Here is a 17465-nt window from a genome sequence, read left to right as displayed (position 1 = left end):
GCAATTTGCAAATGTTTTGTTGCAATTAAGCCTAGTGTTAAGCCACACTGGCATCTTAAACGTAAAAACAGAGATTTTTTTTATTTTTAATTAATTTGCAACAATTTCACTAAATCTTTTTTCACATTGTCATTATTTTGACATTATTTTCACATAGTCAGAATTTTGAGGTATTACATGAATTTAATCCATTTTGGAATAAGGATGCAACATAAAAAATGTGGAAAAAGTGAAGCGCTATAAATACTTTCCGGATACACTGTAACACAATACTTAATTTAGTAAGAAAAATGAATTAACAAAAGAGTACAACAATACAACCATTGAGCCCATTATATAGGCTTATGAGTTAAGAATACAACATTTAAGGTTGTATTTATAAATTGTTTATAATGTCTATAAAAGTAGTTAACACTTAAATAATGAACTATTTGTTAATGCTTAATAAATGATTTATAGTGTGCAGTTATTATAAAGCACTAGTGTAAATGCAGGCTAAAATAATTTCAATAGCTTTTAAATAAGAGGTATCTGAAGAGTTAGACAATGAAATGTTATTATTTCAAGAAAGAGTGAAAGACATATGAGTGGCATGAGTGACAAATGGAAATGACTGTGATATCTGAATATCATGAAGATGTTATGAATGGTCATGGAGGACTGGACAAGGTTATTGAAGAAACTTGGACATACAGGAACTCCTGCTTGGCTGTGCTGGTAGGTGAGGTTGGAAAATCCTCTAGTCTGCCAGTCAGAGAGGCAAAAAAAAAATACCAGCAAAAAGATGATAGAGTAGAGAGGAGGAAAGTAGAAGAGGGGAAAGTTACCACAGAGAAAACAACATTTTAAAACTTGCTGTGATAAATCTGCACTTTTTAAATCACGTTTGAGGAGAAAGAGAAGAAACAAACAGATCCGAAATTTCTTGGAAATAACCTTCGAATATGGCTATTGCAAAGAATGTGCTGGAAAGAAAGTGCATTATAAATCCAATACAACAGTTGCTTTATTAGGGATGCAAGACAACCCTGGAAATGACTTTGACATTTTCTAAGATCTAGGGTTTGTTTTCAGGGTGATGTTTTAAAATTTTGAAAATATGGATAGTTTGTAGCCTGCTGCCATGCAGAAACATGACTAAAGCTGCGTCCCAAATGGCACACTAAACACCATGTACTAATGCACTTACAACCTCGAAAGCATACTACTTTATGAATGTAGTTTCGTCCCAAATGAAACACTAACGGTTCTTTCCTAACCAGAAATTTAAAGCGTTTCACAGATGACATTTGACGGTTGGCAAATTAGTGAAATAAATGACCAAACTATCAAAAAATACCTGCCATGAGTATAACCTCATTCACCATCAGAAGGGGGTATAATCACTCTTGTATGAGAGTTTTGCCTTCACAATCCAAAATAAATAATCATACGTCAATCAGAGCTAGATAGCACCGCCCCTTCTGCTACTTAAGCAAAACTGCGGCCACTGAGTGTGTAAAGTGCATTTAAAGGTCATGTATTTTTTTTATAAAAAGAATATTTCAATGTGAACGCACTACTTGCAGTATCTATACTACAAAATGGCGTAGAACAGTGCATAAGTATGTAATTTAGGACGCACCTTAATTCTCTTTTCTAAAAAGACATTGTGACCTTTAAATACTCTATTTAAGACTATTAAATACTAATAAATATTCTAACGCTTTTCAATGAAGGAATACTTCTAATATGTAATCATTTTTACAATGCTGCAAATAATTTTGATTTCCATTAGATGTGACTGACGCATGACAGTACATGCAGCATTAACAATATTAAGAAATGCTTCATGAGAAGCACAATCAGCATATTAAAATCTTTAAAGAATCACATGATATTGAAGACGGCACTCAGACAATGACTTGTTCGAAGTCCTCAAAGTACTGTAAAATCAGTTGAAAAAACCCAAGTTTTTTGGGGGACAACTTAATTGCTTTATGTTCAATCCACTTAAACTTGTAAAAACGATTAAGTGAACTTAATCGATTTGTGTTAGGACAACAAGAAGGAATTGTGTGGAACCCCACATTTTTTGACAGTGAGAGGTAATGATGCTGGATATTCAGCTTGGTCATCACAGGAACAAATTATGTCTTTAAAATAAATGCCAATATAAAACAGTAGCAATAAATTGTCTTTAAAATAGATGGTAATCACTAATTTATTGTGTGCATTTTAGTTGATGTTTTTTTAGCCTGTAAGTTGATGTGAGTTAAAGAGACCAAACAGTAAGGCAGTGTGTACACTCTCCAGGAAGCCATCATCTTAAACCGGTGGCTTAAAGCATTAAAGCAAACTATGTTTGCACGTACTGAAAGAATAATTACACACTTCAATGTAATATGCTTGTGTTAACTGAGCTACTGACTGTATGTCTGGTGAGATTCCTTCCAGAAGCACAATGTTCACACATCCGATGTGGGCCGAAGCACAAGTCTCTGTCATCTTCTGATGGAGAATGTCTGCAGCAAGAATACAGATATTACAGTAAACAGACTGTGTAAGGCAGGGGTGCACAAACACGGTCCTGGAGGGCCAAAATCCTGCGTAGTTTAGATCCAATCCCAATCAGACACACCTGGGCTAGCTAGTTAAGCTCTTACTAGGCTTGCAAGAAATGTCCTGGCTGGTGTGTTGAGGCAAGTTGGAGCGAAACTCTGCAGGACAACGGCCCTCCAGGACTGAGTTTATACAGCCCTGGTGTAAGGTGTTTGTAAGTGTAAAGCATATTTTTAATTGTGTGAATGCTGCTTTCATTACCTTTCATTTTCTCCTTTAGAGTAAAGCTGCCGTGTATTTTCTTAAGCTCCGCCTCCATAGTCAGTCCACCAATGTCTGCTTCAAGATGAGTGCGGTTCACCATCCCAACTCCAAACACGATTAGAGTGACATGCTGGGGTTCAGCGCTTACTAAGCTCCGCCTACGACCCAAGCGACTGGGAGGAGTTTCTTCCTCTGATTCAAACACCACTCGACAAGGAGGATCTGCAGGGCTCCGCCCACCCTCTGAACAGCAAGAACGAACCAATGAATAGGTAGATTCAATCAAAAGTAAAAAACATTAAATTGTCAGATATTTTGTAGCATTAAGATAAAAGGTAAAGTAAAATACTGTAAAGCATTTCTGGTTCTTGACATTTATGCATTTCCTCAATTTCAGCCTCAAGATCACAACACAGTAAAAGAAAAGTCTCACAACATAATACGCAATAAAATTATATATTTGACTGTTTTTACAGTATGCATCATAGTGAATACAAATGTTGTGATGTCTTTTAATCTGAAATATTAACAAACATAATCTACCAAGAATAATGCTCATTACCATATTACAGTTCTGAAAATCCAATGAGAACAGCGTAAATGTCATTTTCTACATTACACATCTACATGTTAACAAAAATGGTTATAAAATTCCAAATATTCAAAATTTCATAAATTTCTTATCATGTTAAAAAACTTTCAGTAACACTTTACTTGAATGGGGTGTTCATAAGACGGTCATAGGACCTTTATAATTATGACTTGACATGTCATAAATATGAGATTTTAAGCATGCTTATGACAACTGTCCTTACACATCAATAACTCAGTTATGTAATTTTAAATGCAAAGGTGTTGACATTAATTAAGATGTCTTATCCAACTTGACATAAACAAATACATACAACCTGTATTTGTCATGTCAACTTGAAAAACCAAAACATAGCTTGCTGTAAATTCGATTTTTATGAGACCATTACAACTGTCTCATGAATAATTTTCTAAACACTTTTTGTCTGTGGAACAATAATAACGACAGTTACAAAATTCATGACGATTATAGTGGCTTCATGACAATCATGTTTATGACAGATTTATGACAAGTTATGTTGTCTTGGTGATGTCAAGTTGTCATGACATAAGTCTTTTAAACAATGTCACCTTTGCATTTAAGATGACACTTGTCATAAGCATAAATAAAATCTCAGTCATATTCATGAACACCTTATCAAGTAAAGTGTTACATATTGTTTTTGAAGGTCCCGTGAAGAGCTTTGAAATGTGTATTTTTATTCAATGTTTGATGTAATCTCAACATAACATGAGAAGAGGATAGGACATAATGTAGCTCCTCCCATTCCAACAGCCAATAGCGTTGTTTTTATCACTACTCTGTGAGTGAGAGTGGTTGAGCTCAAAAGCATCAAATGATAAGCATCTTAAAGGGGGTGGGGCATGTCATATACTCGAGATCATTTGATTGGTCACAATTTGTTGAGAATGTGAATAAAACCTACAACTACAAGCTTTACATGTAAATAACAGTCTTATATCTTACAGACTTATGTCACTGTTTTGGAGAGCACTAGGTTATTTTGTAGATATCCTAAAATCGAACAATACCGATAATAACATCAAAAAAACTTTTCACGGGACTTTTCAATTTGTAAAGAATTGTCGTCCTACCAGATAGAGCATTGTCCTGGTTCTTCTCCAAGATTCCTGTGGGGTCTGAAATGAGCGAGTAAAAATTGAGCAGTTTGTACATGTTCTGCCAGCACTCAGCCGATGGCTCGCTCTGCTCGGACACAGTAATGGAGTCAGAGTCATCCATCTGAATAGTCATATGATCAGCCACATCACGGGACCCTTTCCGCGACACCTTGGACGTCCTCCGTTCCGAGCGCCCCAGTGTCCCCCTTCCACGAGGCTCCCGGCTCCTTGTTAATGTGTCCAGACCCGGCCCGACCATGCCCCGCTTGCCTTTCTGCGTGCCCAATCGAGCCGCTCCATTCAAACTCCCGCGCGAACTACGGCTGAAATCAGATGAGCGGAACTCTCGGTATGGACGTCCTTTGGTGGGTGTGGGGGAAGATGAGCCGGCAGTGTAGCGGTTCAGTTTGATGTCTGTCTGGGTGGCTTTAATGTCATCGATCATGGTGCTGAACTGGTGGATGAGGCGAACCAGTGCCATGTCCACGTGTTGGCGGATGGCCTGGCAGGCGACGGTGAAGTGGCAGTGTACGCTGGCCTGGGGCCTGCGACTCAGTTCATGAAAAGACAGAGCGCTGGCAGACGGAGGAGTGGACATGCACTTCTCTAACACCACCGCATTCAAGCTGAAAGTCTCAATCATCAAAGCAGGCTTGAAATCAAGTGGAGGGAGGTTCACCATGCCCTGTCTGAAATATCAAAACAAACCAATCTAGAATTAACGATTGGTGACTTTTTTTTAAAAATATAATTATATTATATTTTAAATTTGACCTTAAAACACAGCAGTACAAAAAACAACAACAACTATAAAGGCAGAAAAGGCAAACAAAACAAAAAAATTGTTACATCTGTTAATACATAGGTTAACAATGTTACACATATACTTCTAGGCCATTGGGCACAGGCAATATGCAAACAATGACAGGCTCATACATTTAAACTGTTATCCTTAACATTTGACAGATAACACAAGAAGGTTTTCCAGGTGGCTTCGAAGCCTGCAACGATATCAGAAAGATTTTGTCTAAAGCCCCGGTCAGATCACATGATAAAATCTTGACTTGTTGTGGGTAACAAATGTGCCAGACTACACGACCCTTCACGATTAGTCATTCTTTTTGAAACTAATTTCGCTTACTATAAATTTTAACGTAATTGTAATGTATCTTTTGGTGGTCAGTTATCTATAAACAAGAATAACGAATAACATTTGAGGTGATTCAAAACAAGTCCACAAGTCCAAGTCCACTATATGTGAGATTGTTTTGGTTTGTTAAATAAAATAATAATCTAGCCTAAATAAAATTAAAGTGAAATATTTACATTTTTAGAGAAGCCTATATTAAACTGTTTTTACTATTAATGACAAATTTAAATAAGCAGGAAATGCTTTTGCAAAGTATTCACAGCGTTCCCACATTACCTCAGAAGAACAAACTCCATTGGAAGAATGGGAGAACTCAGAAACTCGTTGGGAGAATGAAGATGTCTGCATATTTGTGCCAGTCTTTCAGCTATTAATCTAATTAAAAAAAAAAAAAATCTGTAAATGTGTTTTTAGCATAGCCTTGGCTGGGTCAGTTGGCATTTCTGTGTGGAGTTTGCATGTTCTCCCCGTGTTTGCATTGGTTTCCTCCGGGTGCTCCGGTTTCCCACACAAGTCCAAAGAAATGCGCTATAGGTGAATTGGGTAGGCTAAAATTGTCCACAGCGTTTGTGTGTATGTTCTGATCCTCCAGGCTGGAGGTTGAGTGTTGGGCTAACAACACACCTCGTAAAAATTGAATGTTACATTAGATGTTTCAACTTTGATATAAACAGCCCTGCGAGTAAGTAAGTGTTTTTAGCATTATTTATGTATAATCTTTATAATTATTAATTTATAAATTAACTTTCACTAGCATACTTTCAGTTTTCGGTCTTATTTATTAATCTAATATTAACTCAGTTTTATTCATTGTAGTTATTTGCTAAGTCAATACATTTTCTAATATTTTTCATTTACTTTAGGCTTTTGTTTCTACTAAAAACTGTTTCCCTTTTAGTTTTAGTTAACAATAACAACACTGTAGTCGATCAATTATTGAGTACCCATCCTTCCATAAAATAAAAACTGCAACAGGATGAAGAAACAGAATCTCTCTAGACAGATGAACAGCAGCTAAAGCAGGACAGCTCTGTTACCTGTGTGCTCGTTTGTTCTTCCTCTCTTTGCTGGTGTCAGAGTCGACAATGTCAGCTCTCAAACACTCGAGTGTGCCGCTGAAGGACAGATGCTCCCCAAAGTACATCTTGTAACTGAGCGGAGGAGCATCCTGGGGCTGGATCCCAATGTGACTCAACAACGGCTTGAAAACAACCTGTATAGATTATCCCAGCACACACAAACAGAATGAGACATGTGGAAGGTCATAAATAAACAATAACATCCTGATAAGTATTGGCGGCACACACACACACCTGAGCATCGGCGAGCTGTACAGCTGCAGGGCAGAGATTGGTCTCATCTTGATCAAGCAGATCTTCTTGACTCGTGCTGTGCTGCGAGTGTGAGTGCTGAGAGTGTGTGTCCAGTGTGTTCTGATCACTCGACAGTACCGTGTTGAAGTCTGACGCAGAAGGAATGGTGGGGAGCACTCCTGGAAGCAAAGAGTTAAGGAAGACACTCAAAAAAAAACTATTTTTGCTGCTTGCTACCCTCTACGCACACCTCGACAATGCAATCACTATTGGCTAGTACTTGCTTATCACCAGTTTAAGGCAATATTTTAGGCCTCCTGTGAAAGGAACGTTTTTTATTAGTAAATTTTTTTCTTTCTAGACATTTTTTGTGTTGTCAAAGGAATGAGATCATATAATCATGCATTCTGGATTGTTAGTGGTTTTCCCTTTTGCGAAGAAGTCAAATTCATAATTTGTATTGTTGATCATCAGTAAATAATGTTTTTTCTGGCTTTGACATGGCTTCTATGGAGTATAACGGCAAATTATAGTGTGTGATCATAATACACTTACTATGTTTACTATTTTCTGTGAGCTGAAGTGCTTATTTAGATGTTCTCATTCATATCAAGGTACAGTAAGTGTGCAAAGGTCTTATACTCTCACACACACACACTCATACACACATTATATTTCATATAAGGCCAAAAACTACACTTTTTTTGCACTGAAACTTATAATCAACAGTAAAAAATTACAAGAATGCATGATTATTTGGTGTCATGGTGTCTAATGTTGTTATAATTTAATGGAAGTCAATGGGGCAACAACTAACATAACGAAAGGGTGGTAAATTTGCCCAGAGTGCATGAGTTTTTTAAAAAAGCAAAGCATTTTCTTCAAACATCCATCAAAATATGATTTGTCACCAAAAGTCATTCCATTTGCTGAAACACAGAAAGCTGTGGTCAAATTAAAACTCAAAATCAACACAGAGTGGACAAAAACATCCTAAACAGTGTCGATAATTTTGACCATCTACATATGTGTGAGTTTGTGTAATGTATGTGCATCCCATTATTTTTATATGCATTATACGTCTGTGTGCTAATTTTTTTATTTTTTATTTTGCTAGTTGTTCTATTTTATAATAGAATTTGGGGATGTTTGATTCATTGTTAGCCATTGTTGCTAGAAATAATAACCTGTGTCGGTTGCTGAAATTGATTTGCTGAAATCTGTATGTGGATTGTAATAGATGTAATAGACTTTCACTGATGACTTCTTCAAATGTCTTGGTTAAAATGAGCTGAAACAACGCAATTCTTGACAACTGATGTGTGTTATGTTAATGTTCAATTAGATGTTAAATTCAATATATGGGGATAGTGACATACACACGATTGACATTCTGGGCACTTCAAAATGCAGTGAATAATTGTTTATTTTTTAAACCTTTTAACTGATTTATAATGATATTCATATTGACAACATGATTTAAAAATGATCCATTACCTGCATTTTTAGAAAATAGTGGGGGTTCCGAGTCACTTGGACTAATCACAAGGGATTGTTATTTTTGGGGTTGCAGGCTAAAAAGTTTTGGAACTCAACAAAAAATCCTAACCCTAACCCATACCCTAACAATAAATAACCCTAGACACTTAACCCTAAACGCTAACACCAAATAACCCTAAAGATTAACACTAAATAACTCTAGACCCTAAACCCTAAACCCTAACACTAAATATTCCTAACGCTTAATACTTCATAACCCTAGACACTAAACCCTAATTGAAAAACAATTGATGCTAACACAATAAATAATCCTGAACCCTAACACTAAATAATCCTAGACACTAAAACCTAATTGCTAAACAACTGATGCTAACACAATAAATAACCCTGAACCCTAACACCATATAATCCTAGACACTAAACCCTAAACGCTAACATAAAATAACCGTAAACTCTAACACTAAATAACCCTAGACACTAAACCCTAAGTGCTAACATGAAATAACCCTAACACTACATAACCCTAGACACTAATCCCTAAAAGCTAACACTAAATAACCCTGGACTCTAAATCCTAAACCCAAACACTAAATAACCCTGAACACTAAACCCAAAACACTAAACTCTAACACCAAATAACCCTAAAGCCTAACACTAAATAATCCAAGCCTCTAAACCCTAAACCCTAACACTAAATACCCCTAACCCATAACGCTAAATAACCCTGGAAACTAAACCTTAATTGCTAAACACTTAATGCTAACACCAAATAACCTAAAACCCTAACACTAAATAACCCTAGACACTAAACCAGGGGTGGGCAAACTCGGCCCTGGAGGGCAAGTGTCCTGCACAGTTTAGCTTCAACTCTAATCAAACACACCTGCTCGTAGATTTCTAGTGATCTTGAAGACACTGATCAGCTTGTTCAGGTGTGTTTGAATAGTGTTGGAACTAAACTGTGCAGGTCACCGGCCCTCCAAGGCCGAGTTTGACCATCCCTGCACTAAACCCTAAACACTAACATGAAATAACCCTAATACTAAATAACCCTAGACTCTAAACTTTAAACCCTAACACTAAATAACCCTAAACCCTAAAAATTAAAAACCCTGGACTCTAAAACCCAGGGTTTGCAACTTTTTCAACCCTGTTTGGTCAGGGTTGCAACTAAAATCTGCAGGAAGGTAGCTCTCCAGGAACAGGGTTGGTGATCCCTGCCCTAGACTCTTATCCCTAAACATTAACACTAAATAACCCTAGACTCTAGATCAGGGGTGCTCAACCCTGTTCCTGGAGATCTACCTTCCTGGAGATTTCAGTTGCAGCCATTATCAAACACACCTGCCTGTAATTATCTAGTGCCATATAGGTCCTAATTAGTTGGTTCAGGTGTGTTTGATCAGGGCTGGAGCTGAACTCTGTAGGAAGGTAGATCTCCAGGAACAGGATTGAGTACCCCTGCTCTAGATCATATCCTGGTAAAAGGGGAGGCTTATTGGATACATAAATTAAACATTTATAAACTCCAAATGTGTTTTTGTAAACCAAGAATGCCATGTTGACTTGTATTGAAGTGAGACCTACATATGTTACGGTGTCATGAAAGTTGTTTTTGGAAAAAAAATGTATTTAATTCTGTGAAAAAAGGGAGTGTTTTATGGGAAATAAAAAAAATTATCAAGCAAGTGATGTTTGATCCTTAAAACTTATTGTCATCAGTATTTAGTGTCATCCACTTGTGATTATACTGACAGAAATAGAACTGTATAATATAATCAGTATAAAAACCATAAGACTCACCGCCAGTCTGCAGGCTGTTGTGTTGCGAGCGGTTGAGTGGTGAGTCCTGTACGTTGCCGCCGGTTCGGTTGCCAACAGCGTTTGACATCCAGTTGTAGAAGCTGACGGAAAACGGCTCCGACAGAAGAGGATGTTCAGTCAACACATCTGCACCCACACTGTTGCCTAATCAAGATGACAAGAGACATTTAACATTGACTGGATTTTTTTTTTTTTTTTTTTTTTTTTGCTGATGTAGACAAAAGTTATGCTTTAAGCTTAGAAGCAGCTAAGCTAAGGTGTTGACAACTTTGTTCAAGTCTTCTGCCCACAGATTTAGGGAAGAACTACATACGGTTTCTACAAAAATTATTCCAAAAGGGGTTTCGAAGGGATGGTTAGGAAGAGCCTTTAGATTATCCAAAGAACCGTTTTTTTTCCACTAGACTGACTTTCTATAATATATTTGTTGCTTTTTTACTAAAAAAAAACTTTGGTGGTAAAAGATCCATTTGATATGGAGAAAATGATCTTTTCCCTAGACACACTATGAATAAATACCATAAGAATTGGTCGAAATGATTATTGCAAAGTGTTTTGCAATGAGTAAGCCATGTTTCTTATTTGCCTATATGTAATATAAGTGAGGTATTACTGAGAATTTAGGACTTCTACCTGCAGTTTCATCCATACCCCTTTTCATATTAATCATTGTTAAATTATTATTAATTAATTATTTTATTTTTATTTTACTATTCTGTAGAATCTGAAATTTGTAATAACCTGTGTATTTTAAATAAAACCATTTCCTTAAACTATTATGTTTTGTTTTTTTCTATTATTTGTTTTGCATTGATCATTTTAGTTATGATTATATAATCATTTATAAATCTTAGTTATTCATTTAGTCATCCATTTATTTGATTCATATTTTGAATTCATTTATGTTTGTAATTTATCATATTAATCATTTATTAATTTGACTTCTTTACTTTATATATTTCTTATTACTTGTTCTGCTTTTAGTGTTTTTTCCATTGTTTAGTCTTATTTTGATGGTGCTTCATGAAATGTTCTTCTCCACTGATTTAATTCAAGGTCCTATGGCCAGAAATATAATAACATTTGTTATGTTTGTGCTGTCCAGACGAAGATTATTCGATAAACCCTGCTTTTTTATTATCATCCCTTCGTCTCCTGCTTCTGTTCTTCACTGGCTTCGTTCCACAGTTGGCTCCTATATTGATAGTAGGTCTGCTAATTCAGTTAAATACTGGTTAACCAGTTTGGGTACAGGGAACTCTGCTGACTTGTTGTCCGAATACCTGGAGAAATTGACATTTCCAGAAAAGATCTGTTGCCCAGGGCTGGATCTTATTTATCTGGCATGGAGACTGTGATCTAACAATTCATTACACGTCTGTTATTTCCGAGAGTAATTGTGAAGCCTGTCTGTATAAATACCATAAAACAACATAATGAGAGTGACGTAAGTGCTGTTTGTGACGTGTCTAATGACCTGTTGTTCTGTTTTATAATTATTTGACTTATTTCTGTATTTACTTATTTGTGTGTTTGTGTGTGTGTGTGTGTGTGTGTGTGTGTGTATGTTAAAATTGGTAAAATAAATAAAAAGAAAGAAAAAAAGAAAGAAACTTTGGTGTATTCCTCCTTGTCCACTGCCTGTGATGTTTCTCTTTAGAAGTTGTGAATTATAAATATGTTTAAGAGTCGAGATGATGATAATAATGTTAAAACATGTAAAATATTAAAACACACACTAAACACACACCTCACAGGTGAGTCAAAAAAAGTGTATTTTCAAAAATGATATAAACGCATTAAAAGATTCTGCATATCTCGTTTTATAGCGGAGTAAGCTCTGGAGCAAGGGAAGCAAAAGTCAGGTCACCCATAGAATGCAGACAAATTGAGGACGCTGTTAAAAGACGAGAATCAGAGGAACAGCAATCGAAAGTCTAGGAGAGTGCACCGTTAAAAGCTCTAAGAGATATTGAGGTGCCAAACCATGCAAGGCCTTATCCGTGAGCACGAGGATTTTAAAAATCAATAAAAAACCTAACAAGGAGCCAATAAAGACATTACAAAACCAGAGTTATACAGTATGTTCTCTTGTTTTTGGTCCCTGTCAGAATTCTAGCAGATGTGGATATCATTTAAGGCACTTTCACGCTAACACTTTTGGTCCGCACCTGGCTTCCTTTGACGTCAAAAGTAGGGTACGGTACACTAGCGTGTACCTTGTTTTCTGAAATCAGATGAGCACCCACAAACTTTACCCAAATCTGCCTGAAAGAGGTGGTATGGGAAACGGTTCATGCAAACTCTGGTTTGGTCTGGTTCTCCAAAAGGCAGAGAGATGCAAGTCACTCTCTGTATGTTACCAAAACCAAAAGATTCAGTAAAAGCAGAACGACCGTGATGTGTATACATCTTTCAAGGTTCATACACACTTTTACTACTAAAATTTCATGACTTTTTCATGATTTTTCAAAGACTTTTAAGTAAATTGTCATCACCTAATGTTTCATGTAATGTCTACATATGCATGGTAACAGAAAAACAATGCATGTTCAAATTTATTACAGCATATCGTAAAACACTACCTATTTAGTTTCAATTTATATTTATATGTATGAAAAACTGATTTAGATAATGTTTACACAGTGCTAACAATGTGAGAGTACGTGATTGGCCAAGAACAGAAAAGAAGTAAATAACCTATTTTCAAGTATAAAGATATCTGTCTCATGATTTTTCTAAAACTTTGTGTTTTTTTCTGCTTTTACAAAACTTTTTCAGGCTTAGAAAATGCAATGTCAAAATTCCATGACTTTTCTAGTTTTTTCATGACCGTATGAACCCTGGTCTTTCCATTTTGCCGCTTTGCTTTCGTTGCCATCACCTAGCAACAGCTGTACAAACAACAGCAGCTTGATGATGTAAGCGTAAGGAAAAAAGACTGTGTGAACACTAACCAGCTGAGAAGGTAGTAAGTGTGGATGAACTTGGGTTCCCAAAATGGCCTGTTTCCACTAAGTGGTACGGTATGGTTTGGTGTGCTTTTATGGCCATTTCCACTGTCAAAGGTACCTAAAAGCGAATTGTACTGTACCACTCTTTTTTCACCCTTTGCAAAGGGTACCTAGCACGAAAAAAGGGGTAACAAAAGGCAGAGCAAGACGCGCAGCTGAACATTAAGAAGCAGGAGAATGAAAACAAACGAACAGCCATTTTTAAAAACACTGCCGAGACATTACACCGTAATAATTGATACATATGATAAGCCATGGTCGAACTGAGCTCAAACAAACCTTGTCGACGTCTTGAAGAACAGCCACAAAGCCAAGAAGAATGAAATCAGCCGTGTCCTGTTGTTGTTTTACGTGCCTGTCTAAAAGTGTGAGTGGTTTCACTTTCTCCAGAGAGCTCGCCTAACGTCTATATTTGAAATAACTAACTTCTTGAGCTCATATTAATAATATGCACTCATTGAAGCGCTTCTAATATCCAAACCTTTTCAGAAGGGACAAACGCGAGAGTGAAGTGTGAAAAAACAAATGAGAAGCCAGAGAAAACTGCAGCAAATGATGCTTCCCGCAACCTAAAACATGAATAAACTGCAATGTTTAATTATTATCATCGTATTTTGGACTATTCCAAAATAACTCGGAATGATGGAATTACTCTCTAACAGAGGTTACATGTGCTGCTGAAGATTAAAGACACATATGAGAGGCTTGCACTGACTGTGGGCTATATGTTGCGTGTTGTTTTTAAAGCCAAATAAGGACAACGTGAATGCTGTGTGTTTTTCTGTAAGTGGTAACACATCAGAGACTGTAAGGGTCTGTATGTGTTGAAATATGTTGCATTTATTTATTTCTTTTATATAATTGCAGACGTTACAGTAGGTCATTAATCTGCAGTTATAATCAAATCATGTTCACAGAAAGATTAGTAATGAACATTTATACAGAAGTATTTATGTGTATAAAGCACCTGTTTTGTGAGAAGTACTTCTCATATGACATGTGAACAACCCGTACAGCTGTACTGTGACATTTCCTTGAGTAAAAATGATGTCGTCTGAAACTTTGTCATACACCAACCCCACCAAAAAGATACCCTTTTGGCAGTAGAAATGTAAGCCTGATAAGGGTGACCCATACCAACCCGAACCGTACCGTAAGTCTCAGTGAAAATGGGTCATTTGACAGTGGAAATGGTCATAAAAGCGTACCGAACCAAACCGTACCGTACCACTCAGTGGAAACGGGCCATTATATTCACACATATCAAGGTGAGCATCTTTTGTTTTAGCCATCTTGACTATTTTTTTGTTGTTGTTGCTTTCTTCTGATTGACTTAATCAACAGCTCAGAACACTAGTGACAAGCTCTGCATAAGACTTTTGGCCAGCGGAGAAATTAAAATGGTCGTGCCCAGCTGAGTCTGGTTCTCTCAAGGTTTTTTTTTTCACTCTCCTATCAGGTGAATTTTTTTTTCCCTCTCCGCTGTCGCCACTGGCTCGCATGGTTCAGGATTGGTAGAGCTAAGCATCGATGAATTTGCTCTTCAGTGTTTGAACTCTCAGTAATGATTTTAAATCACACTGAACTGAGCTAAACTGAACTGAACTTAAACACTAAAAACTGAACTACACTGTTCCAGTTACTATGACCATTTATGTGAAGCTGCTTTGACACAATCTACATTGTAAAAGCGCTATACAAATAAAGCTGAATTGAATTGAATTGAACTGGTTAAACTATTAAGTGAAAAGACATAAAATCTTTCAAGTTAGTAAAAAAAAACAAAAAAACAAACAGAAATGATGCCCTTCACATGAACCCGTATGTACATGTAAATACCAAAGTTCACTGTTCTTTGAGATTCATGATTAACCCAGTTTGGTGCCTCAGCACTTTTGTGATGACTCAGACATTTTCAGAGCAGAAAAATAGACAAAACAAAGACAGAAAATTAAACGCAACAGGGTTAGCAACCCGCTCTCATACTGTAGGAAACGCCATATATCAAGAAAACGCATTTGTCCTCAAAGTTCAGACTTTCACCCTTCTAATATTAGATTGAGAAAAAAAAGCAATAATCTGTAAATGCAGAAACGCGGGTACCTGTGCGTGTCAGAGAGCTGCTCTTGGTTGCAGTTTGTTCGTTTGCTCGATGAGGTGTCGCTTCCAACAGGTTGTGCAGACTGTGGATGCTTCCTGTTAAGTAGCTCAGCAACGACTCTTTCCTCGGGCTGTGATTGCACTGTAAGCCTGTCCGACTGACATGAGCGGGAGAATCGGCCGCTGTATCGCCACTCGTGTAGCTCAGGGACTGGTAAGGATGGGAACCCTAAAAAAGAAAGCATTTAGATACAGCTTTACATTGATATACAGTTGAAGTCAGAATAATTAGCCCTCCTGAATTATTAGCCACCCTGTATATATTTTTTTCCTTAGTTTCTGTTTAATAGAAAGCAGATTTATTCAACGAATTTCTAAAGAAAACTGTTTCAAACTAATTTCTAATAACTGATTTATTTTATCTTTACCATGACGGTACAGTACATTTTACTTGAAATTTTTCAAGGTACTAGTATTAAGCTTAAAGCACAATTTAAAGGCCTAACTAGGCGAGTTAAATAGACAATTCATTGTATAACGATGGTTTGTTCTGTAGACAATCGAGAAAAAAAATATTAATATATATAGACCAGATAATATTTACCGTTAAATGTTTTTTTTTTTTTTTTTAATGAAAACATCTTTTATTTTAGCAAAAAATAATATTATCAGCCATACTGTGAAAGATTCCTTGCTCTGTTAAACATAATTTGGGAAATATATTTTTTAAAAATGACAAGATAAAAAGAAAAATAAAAAAAAGAAAAATTTTAACTTTAACTGTATGAAAACAGTACCTTGATCCTGAGGGCGGATTCGCTGTGTGTGTGTGATTTGGAGAGTTTTCTCATGATCTCCACTCCAGTCACAGGTGCAGAGTTACCGGTAGGAGCAGGACGACTGCATACTCCCTCTAACAGCATTGTGTGCTCACTTACTGTACCTAAATGACACATAGTAAAGATAAAGTCAACAAATCTGCATTCAAAATATTACCTTTCAGGTAGTCTGTGTGTAATATAGAGGTTGGCAAATGCTAAAGGTCTACAAAGACTTTTCTACGATTAATAGATTTTATACTGAAGTAAAAGAGATTTCCTAATTTGTCAGGAATTAGTCAAATTGGGACAATATAAAATTAACAATGGTTGTTAATTTTACAATTTGAAAATTAATTTATTAATTTGACAATGGGTCTTAATTTTAATGTATTTTTTGTTGGTCTATTATATACTTAATAAACAAGAATAATGAATAACATCTAAGGTGAAGTGCTTCAAAACCTATATGCTCCAGCGCCAATGCACATACTGGTTTGTTAAATAAAATAAAATTTAGCCTAAAATAAATTAAAGTGAAATGTTTCAAAAGAAACTGTCTTAATTTTTATAACCACAAAATCATCATTTATCATGGTTATTGTTTTTATCACAAGCGCTTAGAAAGCCTCCAAAGCTTAAATTCAGATATATGATGAAGGGTGTTTGGTTTTCGACAGTTTAACCGCCGACCGCCTTAAAGCCCTGAGTCACCATCTGACCAATCAAAGCACAGTCAGCTCTCAAAAATGAGAGTGTTTAGAGAGTGGTAATAGATAGACACATATATTGTACACTTTATTGTCAGACTGAATATTTCTGAATATTTTCTTGTGAAACAGACACATTTCAACAAAAAACACAGCAAGAAAATATTAACAACACTTCAATTATAGAGTGTGACATCAAAAATTAACAAACATCTACTTTATTTAGTATGAAGTGTCTTTATTAGCCCTAATATTGACTGATGAACAAAGGAGAGTTTTAATTTGACTTCTGGTTTGATGGTAATACAAAATTGTGTTTTACAAAAAGAAGCACACGAAACAGCGGAGAACACAAATGTTTCTGTGATTTAGTTTGAAGGCAGATGAAACAGCGCTGACAATTTTCAATGGATCTGACAAACAGATGAACACTGTGCCATGAATAATCCAATAAAAAAGGCTATTCTACTGATATAGCCAAGACACTTCATCCTAAATAAAGTAGATGTTTGTTTATT

The 17465-nt window shown here is 36.2% G+C and overlaps 1 protein-coding gene across 51 annotated transcripts in view; it reads right to left on the bottom strand.

Moving 5' to 3' along the window:
- kiaa1109 (KIAA1109) overlaps positions 1 to 17465 on the bottom strand; it is a 202070-nt gene that overhangs the window by 76185 nt on the left and 108420 nt on the right. For 26 of the 51 annotated variants that reach the window (XM_021480620.3, XM_073919725.1, XM_073919724.1 and 23 more), the window contains 9 exons: positions 16217 to 16362; positions 15423 to 15648; positions 10285 to 10449; positions 6982 to 7160; positions 6706 to 6881; positions 4492 to 5207; positions 2803 to 3048; positions 2411 to 2504; positions 694 to 744 (listed from right to left, as the gene is read on the bottom strand). In XM_021480620.3, coding sequence (XP_021336295.2) covers positions 694 to 744; positions 2411 to 2504; positions 2803 to 3048; positions 4492 to 5207; positions 6706 to 6881; positions 6982 to 7160; positions 10285 to 10449; positions 15423 to 15648; positions 16217 to 16362 — 1999 coding nt within the window. The remainder of the gene's footprint in view (positions 1 to 693; positions 745 to 2410; positions 2505 to 2802; positions 3049 to 4491; positions 5208 to 6705; positions 6882 to 6981; positions 7161 to 10284; positions 10450 to 15422; positions 15649 to 16216; positions 16363 to 17465) is intronic. The other 25 variants (XM_021480617.3, XM_073919729.1, XM_073919730.1 and 22 more) reach the window with 1 other exon arrangement.

This window comes from Danio rerio, chromosome 13 (assembly GCF_049306965.1).
Source record: "Danio rerio strain Tuebingen ecotype United States chromosome 13, GRCz12tu, whole genome shotgun sequence".
Taxonomy (NCBI): domain Eukaryota; kingdom Metazoa; phylum Chordata; class Actinopteri; order Cypriniformes; family Danionidae; genus Danio; species Danio rerio.
The sequence above is the reverse complement of the archived record's forward strand: the minus strand, read 5'-3'. Positions and strand labels throughout refer to the sequence as shown.